The sequence below is a fragment of the Poecilia formosa genome, unplaced genomic scaffold (assembly GCF_000485575.1).
Source record: "Poecilia formosa unplaced genomic scaffold, Poecilia_formosa-5.1.2 Scaffold61, whole genome shotgun sequence".
Classification (NCBI taxonomy): domain Eukaryota; kingdom Metazoa; phylum Chordata; class Actinopteri; order Cyprinodontiformes; family Poeciliidae; genus Poecilia; species Poecilia formosa.
The window spans coordinates 2,619,254-2,631,482 of record NW_006800000.1 but is presented as its reverse complement, the minus strand read 5'-3'; the positions used below and the strand labels follow the sequence as shown (position 1 = coordinate 2,631,482).

The window sequence follows — 12,229 nt, the reverse complement described above, 5'->3', positions numbered from 1 at the left end:
TGACAGGAACATTAGTAATAGTTTTAAACATGTACAGTAAATACGAGGGCGAGCCCTAATGTAAACAACAAACACAGGCGTAAAGTTAATAAGACTCTCCTCCCAACAGCCAATGCTGAGTTTAATAATTAGCATGTTATAGTTTGTTTCTTAAGCTTGAGGCTTAACATGTCAACCTAATTAACTAGCTTCCTCCGCAGTATAGAATTTTAACGGTGTCAACATTAATCACTGGCAATGCAAAAAGTCCACGATGAAGAATTGAATCCATGAAGATGTCAGTTTGATCCATACCACTAGAAAACATTGTTGCAGAATGAGCACAAAGTGCAGAAGCCTCCAGGTCAATATGCGCTACCACACCTACACAAACAACAAGGACCACAACAGAATGTCCAATTATTGACCCTGCCAAGAACTAGGCCAATCAAAACAGGCCCGACTCCAAAAGGTACAGGACTCCAGAGCACCTGCTGTCGTCTCACTGTGCCAGCAGGACACACACAAGTTTCCATGTTCACACTCTCAAAGGCAAGAGTAATTTTGGAATCATGGCAATGACCTACACAATGTAATCCAGGTGGTAAATACTTTCAGACTCCTGCCAAAGTTCTTTTGAAGAGGACAGCAGCACACGGTGAACAGCCCACTTACAAATTCAATGAAGATTTGGAAACAGCTTGTGGTGTTGTAGTAATCCTCTTCTGGAAAGATCCATGGACTGATCCCAAAAGGAAAAGTTGTTGAGTTTATTGATAAGAAGATAAGAATAAACTGAAACCGACTGAAAGAGGGTCACCTGGCACCGGATCAACACACCCACCGGGAAGGTGTGTTGGAGTCTCCAGGCAATCAGAAGTTCACAATAGACCAATTGTGAATAAGAAAGCAGAACCAGAAACCTAATCCCACTTTTTTTTGTAAACTGAGATGTCATTTCAAAACAGTCACGGCTTTAAATAAAAACAACCCGTAGGTCTGACCAAGCCTCACAAAGCTCTTACTTTAAAACACACCTCATACTGTCTTACGTTTCCCTGCTTGTTTCCTGAGATATTGTTTTTTTAAAAAGTGGAGTTTTAAGTAGCTGTGGAAAATCGTTCTACAGACCTGATTGAGATTAATATTTAATTACCTGAAAGTGCAGTATTATTTAAAATGGACTTTTTTGAGCTTTACATCATGTTATGTTATTCCTTCATCAAAAAAAATTAAAAAATAAAAAATACTTGAAGTGTTGCCTTTATTCTTTCATGCATGTTTGAGAAATCCTTTAAGCTCCTGTGGCAACCATTTTGCCACGCCAGGGTGGACTAAGTGCTGCCTTCGAAGCACAACTCCTCCTCGGAGCTGCAGTTTCCAAGCTTCTACATTGCAGAGCAGCCCTCCCTCACAACTCCCCAACTGAGCTCCTTCAGACTAGCCAGAAGAAATTAGCAAACACCTGGCGGAACTGTGCATCTGAAGCTTATTATATGAGATCATATGTGAGCTGGGAAAAACATTGGCAAAGGGTTAATAGAGGAGCGATGTTGTGATGACTTATGGAAAGTGGAGTTTCAGAAAGAGCAAGAGTTTTTAAAGAGACGGAGGTCAAATTACAAAGTCAAATTTCTTTTAAGTTATATTTGATTTATAGGCAATCTTTATAACAGCTGAAGGTAACATAGTTACCTAATTGTGCAAAAAAAAGAAAAGGGCACCATATGCCTGAAAAAAATACATAATACTGCTCCTTTAAGATGATTTACTGTTCAGTTTAATTAAGGATTTGGAAAGTCTGCTAATTTCTAAAAGAAAATCCCAGGGATCTGAGAAAGAAGATCCCAAAAAGCCTTTGCAAACTTTTGTTGGACCAAAACTAAATTGAGAAACACATAAGATTTTATTTCTCCTTCCAAGTACTGTTCAATCCAGTTCACACAGACACCTTCACAAACTGCACGCTCACTGCTCTGAACAGGTCCTGCATGCTGGTTCATGATTTAAGTCAATATAAACAACTGGTAGTAGAGTCAAGCAGAAGCATGAAGAAGAAAAATCTGTGGAGTCACAGTATTGCTCATCCTCAGGCAAGCTGCAGCTTGTCAAGATGGAGACACACAATCATCATCGTTCCTGTTGGCGAAGTCTTCATACACTCATCAGGATCTTCCCACTTCCTCAACTATGAAACAAGAAGTAGTGGCTAGAGATGTAGCCACTCTGAGAAAAAAACACCGATACTATATATTATTATGGCTCAATGTTATGAGAGTAATTAGGAAAAAAATGGAGTTGATACCAACTTGATTTCCGTTTTACAGATTAACATTTTTCAGCTGAGTTCTTTTTAGTTTACTGTTTGTAGTCACTATTTGTGCTAAGGCGAGATTTGTGTGTGGGGGCATTAAAGCAAATGTAACCTTTGAATTTTACTCAAACTATTCCTGAGCAACTGGGGACAAGGTTAACGTGACTCTGATTATGTCAAGAGCTAAGATGACCTTCAATAGCTTCTCGTGTATTAAAACAAACAAACAATCAAAAAAATTAAACAACAAGACTTGGAGAGCATGAAGAAAGTTCAAGGAAGAGATAACTATCCTCTGACAAAGACAACAAAAAGAAGTTTTGGGCAAGAAATGAAGCCAGATTCCTTCATTTACAATTTAATTTCACTCCTGAAAGCAGAGAATGTTTACAGTAAATATGTAGATTTGGCCCCGATTGCCAGTAGATTTGTCCTGAATTTGTGCAGGACTTTTCGTTGAGCCACCGGGGTTGACTGAATTCAGACAATGACAGGATACTGGGGAAATTCAGATGGACCAACACTGCAGTTTGTTCCAGTCCTACCAGTCACCCGAGGAAGCAAAGGACGACTCAGAAAACAACAACACAGGACGCTGAGACATAGGTGCTGTGAAACTGCAAGATTAATTACTAATTTATCCCAAAGGTGGTGTGCATTTCTAAAGGTTTTTGAATTTTTTATTTTTGTAAAAGCCTTGATGAGAGAGCCCCTGTCATTTACTTTGAAAAAGGAAAAACAAAAAAAAAAAGAAAGAAGGTAAAATCACTCAAGGGCAGATTCTTTCCCTGCAGGCGCCCCCACCTTGGATAATGCTGCTGAAAGCATATAGTGAGGGAAAACCCTGTTTCAAGACTGACATACCTGAGGGCACGTATCACATTGTGATGACCAAACGTTCATTACATAAGTAAAGGTTTGGTTTAAGTTTAAAATAATTTAAACCAAACCTTTGCTGTACACGTTTTGTAGATTTTGCAAAACAACGTCATTCTTTGCGAAGAAATGAGCAACAGTGCACAATCTAATCACAAAGATCATTGTGGTATCAAGTGTGTGCAATATTGCAGTATTTGGCAAGAAATTATATTTCAGATGTCATACATTCATGCTGTGCATATGCTTATTTGCCCAGGAACTCTAACACCCCCTTAATTCCCTGACGCACTTTGCATAAAAGCTCATAAGATATGGGGGGAGGACGTTGTTTATTGATTGCAATGAAAAGAGTAAAAAAAAAAAAATTGATTAATCATAATCAAAATAATCAGCACACATTTTAGAAACAGAACCATCATTACACATTGTTCTGATATATTGCAGTCCTAGAAATAAAGACAACTTTCAAATTCAAGACTATAGTTGAATATTGGCAACACTAGTTTCCATTTACTCAAATAGGTCTCTCCATTTTTTCTTCAGCATCGCACTGAAGTTCCAAACGACTGACTAAACATATTACCTGCAGGCAGAGTTTTGATTCATAACATTAAAATATCCAAGGCTATGTATGCCTAATATTGCAACCAAGAAGTCCATTGCAAGTTCTATGCCGCTAAAGAACTTGTCTTTGCACCGGCAGAAATAGTGTCCAGATTAAAAATGTGTCTAAGCCCAAAATGACCAAACGGCATCATGATAGTATACATGGAGTAAAATAGCGCAACATCTACAAACCTGCAGCTTTGGTCTCCTGATTGTCCACACAAGCACCACTACAGTTTGAGCGCCAACATCCATGAGAAAGTGTCTGTAACAAACAGCCTCATCCTACCTCACACATCTGCCAGCAAACGTGTGAACTCGTACATGTATGAACTCGTTGCGTCATGTACCTATCTACTGTCTTGATCTGATTTTGCAATGCATTCACCTCTTCCCACATAACTGTGTGCAGCAATTACAAAATCCAGAATATGAGCAATTCATTTTGTTATGAGACCGCTGCATAAAATGCCTCGCTGCCATCTGCAATAGCAAAAACGCTCTGAATTTTGTAGCAGATGAGAAGAAGGCATGGCAAAGACAGATGAGCTAATTAATTCCATCTGGTTATTAACAACACAATTCGCATGACCAATGTAGTTAAAAATTCAGCTGCTAAAACTGCAAAGTGAAGAGCACCACGGGGAAAAAAGATGGCTAACAAGAGCCAGGTGAAGTCAACCTTCAAAAAGGCCAAAGCACGTCAGAGGGCTTGTTAAAAGCCATTTGTATTGAGAGCTTGCTGGAGCAGTCCCAACTAAAAAATGATAACAAAGGGAGGGAGGAGGGGGTTCATAAAGTTGTAGACTGGATTACAAGCTATAGGCATTCTACTTACCCCAATACTCTTTCAGTAGGAAGCCTTATGTGCATATTTTGTTATTTTTAAGACTTTAAAAATTAAAGTAATTTAAAAGTTGAATAATCTTTAGCTGAGGAAGATGTTTACTCTAATTTTGACTAATAAAATACCTTGAGACCTGGTAACACAGTCTGTACAGTCACGTTATAAGGGTCTGACACCTTAACTGCTGTACTTTGCCAGTGGAAAGACTGCAACCAGCCAAGATTCATCTCGCTTAATATTTAATGTCTTAGTTCACAATCGCCTTGCTGCAGAGAGGCGCACGAGGGTTGTTAGATCTCACAGGTGCTTTGGGCTTTTCGCAAAAGAGTGAGAGAAATCTCCCTGAAGATGAAGGCAAGCGAAAGCGCTGGCCATACTGAATGCTTCTTCTCTCCCTTACACTGTCCACATTCAGACTGCAGAATGTAAAAGTGAATATTTAATCTGCATACGGTCATGGAGAGACTGAACTCTATGCATGATAGTGAATGGAAAACACATTCATGGAATATGATTCTGCTAATTAACCACAAAAAAAAGACCTTAAGCATTACCGGGTAAAAAAAAAAAAAAAAAAAAAAAAATTTGCACATGCAGACTTCTGTCATGACACTGTCCTTTTTCTCAGTGACTCCCTGATATCCTGCAACATTTGTCCAGAAAAAAAGTATCTAGACTTAACAGGTGAAAATCTGCTTTCATCACATAAATACAGCAAACCGGCTAATCTGAAACAGTCCCAGGAAACAAAAGTCTCCTATTTTAAAAAGAAACGCCTTTGGCAGAATGGAAAACCTGCAACACCGGCATGCCTGTAATACTTCAGAGGTCATCTGAGAGCGACAACTTAGTTGCACAGCGTAAAAGTTGATTCTAGCCTCCTGTTGTGCATGCAAAACATCCAAGATGCAGATCTAAAAACTGCTTTTCTCCTCTGATAAAGTGTGGAACATGCACACGTGGTATTGCAAAGAGTAACATTAGCTTTAATATTGAGCTTTTGGAGTTGCTTTATTCTATGTAGCAACTTTTTGAATTGTATTTCTGCACCCATGCCCAGACTTGCTGGCCAAAGTATTTAGATAAATGAGCAACACATTATTTCAAGAAAAATGTTAAAATAAGGAGCTGTTTGAGACTCCAACTTCAACTTGCAATTTCACACAAGACGGATAGCCAAGTAACACCTCCAGGCTCTTTAACAGGTTAAACCACTCAGACATTGATTTGTCGCGGCCCAAACAAAGTCACAAGTGTGCAGTAAATACCAAAGGAGGTGATATTTTGACCTGACCCCGATTAGACTTCTTACTGAAGTTTGGCGAGGGTTAATAATTAATCAAAGAGATGGAGCAGAAGATAAGGGTATAAACACACACAAACACAACTTTAAGAGGTGTGAATTCCAAACATCACTGCACTGATTGCTTTTTATAAACAAGATATACAGCTCTGGACAAAAATTAAGAGACAACATTAAATGATCAATGTCTCTGATTTTACTTTTAATACACGTTTGATTTAAATGAACATTGTTCTTTTATTCCATGAACTACTGACAACATGTATCTGAACTTTTAAGCAAAAATGTAGTACTTATTTGCAGAAAATGAGAAATGGTCAAAATAACAAAAAAAGATGCAGCGCTTTCAGACCTCAAATAATGTAAAGAAAACAAGTTCATATTCATTAAGAAACAGCAATACTAGTGTTTTAACTCAGAAAGAGTTCAGAAATCAATGTTTGATGGAATAACCGGGAGGTTTTCAATGGGGTTCAGTGCAGTGGGCTTTTCATTTTTCCAGAGCTGTATTTTGAAATAAACAGATGCATTGTTGAGGTCATATTTAAAGCAGCAAAGGGGCAGTAATGAGGACGAAAAACATTTTAGATCCAAATATGTTGATCTGTACACTTTCAATTTCCTTAACCCCCTTCATCTAGATGTTTAACATGCTAGTCAAGATATCAATTTTGCATAACTGAGAAGTGACACCCATGATGACTGACCCATTAGTGACCATGAAGACATGGCAACCAAAGCAAAATGTTTCTTCAGCCACAGTAAAGGCTTAGGTTGAGATGTTTGGCCCAGTATACAGGGAGATTTGTGGACATGGTCAGCAACAACACTTTAAACAATTATCAACTGGTATCATGGACCCCAATGTGTGTTAAGAAATATGTCCCCTACACCATTACTACCAGCCTTAACTGTTGGTAGAAGGTTGGATGGATCCTTGCATTATGTTGCAGCAGAAATCTTAACTCATCAGACCAGACAACACTTTTCCAATACTGTGAAGTGTAAGCCTCAGTCTCCTGTTTTTAGCTGCCAGGAGGTTTGCTGTTGTGGCACCTCTCCTTCAAAGTTTGACATATTGCACATTCAGAGATGGTATTCTGTTTACTTTGGTTGCAAAACGCTGTAATTTGAACAACTATCTTCTTTCTTCAATCTTGAAACAACCTGCAAATTCTTACAACATATAAATGTTGTGTGGACATTTATGTGCACACAACAGTTCTACCAGCGACATTTTCTCCTTTTCAGACCATTCTTTTTTGGTTGTGCATAAAAATCCCAGTAAACCAAATGCTTCTGAATAATTTCAGACACTTAGAAAAAAAATATTCTTGATCATAGCGTGGCATAGGAATATGGTTGCCAGCTAAAATGAGAGTCGGAAGTATGCAGAACCGGTTTGGACTGATGTTTTAACAGATGAAGATGTGACCAAGAACGTTCTGAACAAAAACAAAACATTGTGTCTCTATAATATTTCAAGGAATTCAAGTTCTCAAGCTGAATGAGTCACGGTGTTCTTGTTGAAGTGGATATCTGAGATCAGATCGTACTAATGAGACAAGCCCACAACAAGAACAGGACACAGTTGACAGTGTGCCAACTGGAATACAAATCGATCTAATGCAAATAAAATTAATTATTCTGCTTTCCTTTTGTTTTGTTTTTTGACATTTTCTCCTTTTCAGACCATTCTTTTTTGGTTGTTCATAAAAATCCCAGTAAACCAAATGCTTCTGAATAATTTCATACACTTAAAAAAATATTCTTGATCATATGAAATAAATCAAGAATTTCATATTTGATCATATGAAATAAATGATCAAATATCATTTATTTGATCATAAATGATATTTGATCATTTTTTGTGGCATAGGGATATGGTTGCCAGCTAAAATGAGAGTCGGAAGTATGCAGAACCGGTTTGGACTGATGTTTTAACAGATGAAGATGTGACCGAGAACGTTCTGAACAAAAACAAAACATTGCTTCTCTATAATATTTCAAGGAATTCAAGTTCTCAAGATGAATGAGTCACGATGTTCTTGTTGAAGTGGATATCTGAGAACAGATCGTATTAATGAGACAAGCCCACAACAAGAACAGGACACAGTTGACAGTGTGCCAACTGGAATACAAATCGATCTAATGCAAATAAAAATAATTATTCTGCTTTCCATTTTTTTCCCCCTCTGCCATACTTTTTGGGTTTCCTTACATATCCGCTAGCTTTCAAGGCAGTTGAGTATTTTTAAGCGCATGCCGCTAAGTTTGCCTGACACAGTAGAGTCAATATTAATAGAGTGCTATTTAAACCTCGGTTTATACACAGAGGAGACCAAGAGTTAATTATTGGCCAAGCTAAGGTGGGTGTCAATAAAAAATAAAAAAAAGAAGTATGTCGAGATCTGAGGGCTTACAATTGTTAAATAGGCTAACCAGAATGTATACTGAAGCCGTAACATTCTTCATTTTTACAGTGAAACTGCAGGGAAGGCATTTTAATACAATCATTAACCAGAAGTCCCTCACGGACTACAAAAAGTAGCACAAAATGCCTTCCTGTCTTGAGAGCTATTGTTAAAGCATTCTGCTTTTCCTTGGTATTCCCTGGGCTACTCTCAAGCTAAAAATGAGCTCCCTACAAAGAGCTTGTTGCCCAAAGGAGAACATGGCTAGATGCTACATAGATATTAAAAAGAAAAAGGAAAAAAAAAATCTACTTGAATTTATGGGCATTTTTTGGTACAACTCATCAATATTGACAATTGTGAGTATTTTTTTTTCTTTCAAACAACAGAGTAAATCTGTAAAAGACCAGAGGAGTTGACTTACAAAACAATGTCACAATAATGCAATTACATGTGACAGCTGAGCTGATAAAGAGATACAAGAGTGTGATTAGTAATTAGGACTCAGGGATCTTAACATTAAGGGCTGCAATTATCTGACATATCATTGGAAAACCAGGAAGCCAACTTTTGTCACTGTTTATAACAAGTTCAAATAATTTACCCTCTTTGAGAAGAGGAATAAATTGTGCACTTAAAGGTGAAATGGAGGACTTTTAAAGAATGATCTTAAGATGTACTATTTGAGTTTATTGGTGGATAATAAAGTACAGCCTTGTATAGGCTGTAATGGTGTGTTGGCCTTCAACACAGCTATAAAAGGTATTATTCATCATCCGCTCAGCAGTCCACCTGACCTCAAAGGTAGCAAATACGCATAGTTGCTACCTAGTAGGCCATTTTGCAAATTGTGTTACATTTATGTTTCTTTTTCCTATGTGTATTCTCCATTAATATATCCAAGAAAATATCTTATGCATTGATGCCTTTTCTGAAATAGGTCTTTGAGATGAAGCTTGTATGTCAGGATTACATTTGATTTGATTTGATTTTTACAGTCTGGATGAACCAATCTAAAATCAGGACAATTTAGAGGAATAAGTTCTACGACATGGACAAGTGACAAGAACAGCTGAAGTAAATGGATTAGGTAGTTGGAGAGTGGATGTAGACATGCCTGCTGAGTACAATGAAGAAATGATAAACAAATAAGGCAAGGTTCTTTTCAGCTCGGCAAATTTCCTGCCACTTTACAAAAACATGTATTTTAGTTTAATAGTTCCCTCCAACCGACCTTAGGTGTAAGTGAGTGTGTACATGACTTTCAATCTCTTTGTAGATCTGTAATGGATTGGTGACCTGTCAGGGGTTTACCCAACTTCTCGCCCATCGACTAGTGTAAATAGCTCACGATATTTCTGCCGTCCTGCAAGGATGAAGCATGCATTGAAATTGAATGGGTATCCATAAGGAGCAGTCCACTGAACCTTCTTTGGACACTTTTGGCCTTTAGTATTCCCTCAAGCAGCTTAAGCTCTCAGTGTAAAGGAAGCCAACTTGTATTTTGATGTTTTTGCACAACACAGTTAGCTCAAATCCTAATTGAGCTAATTAGGATAAAAAATATTCTTTTTGCACATATAATTTGCATATAAAAACCTGCTGTTTTTGTCTGATATACACCACCTTTTACAATGCTGTGTACAGCAGCTTGGGGCATTGGTTACAAAAAAATTATCCAAAAGTATGACTTAAGCATTTTGTAAAACTAAGCTTAGATGAGGTAACTTTGTCTTTCATCACCTATGAACCAAAAGCTGAGGTGGAGTTATGTCTAAATTGCTTGTCTCTCAAATGGCTGGATTTCACCTTGCTCATCCAGATCTTTTTTTTTTTTTTTACCTACCAACATTGTTGTGAAATGGAATGTATTTTTCTCAGAATGTGTTGCACTTTGTAAACAGCACTCCAATTAGTTCATTTACACGTGAGTTGGATTATCTGCAAAGACAAGTAAAACCATGTTCCAGGAATGTCAACGTATGACAAGAAAAACCCATACGTTTTTCTGTGTACATGTGTACAAGGAATGTCAACATATGAAAAGAAAAACCCTTTTGCCTTAACAAAGGTCCATTGTTAAGGCAAGAAAGAGATAATGGTTTTGGTAGCATTTAAGACCTTCCTAGGTATCCCTGCCACCACACCCAACTCCAGACAAAAGCAACTGAAATAGCTTATTGTAATTTTTCATAGTACAAAAAAAATGCATACCAACTCTGTGCATCGTGACTGATAAACTAAACGACAACAAAAATAAAAACATTGCATTCTTGTATGTTTGGTTAAAATGTTTAGTTTTGCAAGGTGTAGGGGTTTTAACAAAAAGCAGTTACTCTGAAAAAGTCTTCTTTAACTGATAAACTAATTACCTTTATTATGCTTGTGTTATAACAGTCTCCAGAATAAATAAAGCCGACGAAAACAGAAGAATGCCGACTTTACAGCATTGCACCTGTTGTTAAGAGTTCAGTAGAGTTCAGTTTTTCTATCCACAGGTTGCCTGAGGCTACCTTGCTGATGATTACACAGTTTATGTTAATTGTCCCACTAGCGCCGCTCTGGGAGCAGTGCAGTGCATGCATATGTGTGCATGTGTAAAGTGCCTGGCGGGGGCGGAGGGCATCGACGGCCTATTCAAACAGACCAGAGAAAATAGATAGCGGGGTTTTTAGGCTGGCAAGGAGATAGTAAACTGGTCTGACCGGTGTGTATGCAGCAGCTGAGGGCTTCAGTGCGCCGAAAACATGAGCATGGGACTGCAAAAACAAAACGAGTATCCGTGAAGGTTGCGCAGGAGAGCCAAAACTTTAACTTCGGCTCATGCACAGGCATGTGACAGGACAGGAGGTGGTTTACAGATGAATGGCACTGAAGTAAAGTGAACGCCGCCGACACACGCTTAAACACACACACACACACACACACACATGTTGAGAACGAACTCAGGTAAAGTTGTTGCATATCCACACACCCCATAACATGAATGTCAAACTATTTTACCAGTACAAGTACAGTGGAGGAACTTTGTTTACCTTTAGAGTACAGGGATCCGGGAGAATTCAGGTCGCGGTCCCCGTTGAAGAGGGAGATAAAGTCAGAGGGCATCGCAATCCCTCTGGCTGTAGAAACCGGACACTTTCGGTCACTTACAGCGTGGATAAAACTGTTATCTGTCTCACGACTAGCAAACTACAGAACTTGTAAGGGACGGGCGGCAATTCTGGCCTGAGTTTTTCTGTCGTTACTGTTGGCTAACTGTCGGTATTGCCACTCAGGTTGCGAGTCCCTCTTCGGTCCGCCCACAACTCGTGTTTGTTGTCAACGAACGACCAGAGGGGAATCACGCCCACGCCTGTGACGCAACACGTACGAGGGACGTGCAGATTATTTCTCATAAGGTTAGTGTGCTTCCACAACTACTATGTTTTTTGCGGTAAAATATACTTGTCATAATGTAACTGCAATTCAAATCGAGAATTTAACTTAACAATATTTGCAGTCTCTATGGAATTTATAGAACTAATTCTACTCGGGAAAAATTATACTTCTTATTCCATCACCCAAGACAGAATAAAATAATTTACTCGGGAAATGTATCCTGAAAAGGATTTAGAACACTCTGAAAGTCATATTTCCTTGGAAAGTAATCGTTGGACCATGTGGGTATTTCAAGCAAAGCTGTAACTGATCTCTTTACTCTGAATTTTTCAACTGGAAACCACATGGATCTAGGTTAAATCTTATAAATACAACTGAACTTTCACAAAATATAAATTTGTAATGTCTACTAACTTATCAAACTAAATCCTTAACCCACTAAAAATGCATGGAGGACTGTCTTAGCTGTAGATGGGAGGAAAGAGGATGTTGGAGAAATAAAAGGT

At 38.2% G+C, this 12,229-nt stretch overlaps 1 protein-coding gene across 3 annotated transcripts in view; it reads right to left on the bottom strand.

Annotated features, from left to right (window-relative positions):
• The window catches only part of nfat5b (nuclear factor of activated T cells 5b), a 37,700-nt gene extending 26,038 nt beyond the window's left edge, over positions 1-11,662 (bottom strand). For all 3 annotated transcript variants that reach the window (XM_007554135.2, XM_007554136.2, XM_007554137.2), the window contains exon 1: positions 11,378-11,662. In XM_007554135.2, coding sequence (XP_007554197.1) covers positions 11,378-11,450 — 73 coding nt within the window. In that variant the 5' untranslated portion in view covers positions 11,451-11,662. The remainder of the gene's footprint in view (positions 1-11,377) is intronic.
• Between the last annotated feature and the right edge of the window lie 567 nt (positions 11,663-12,229).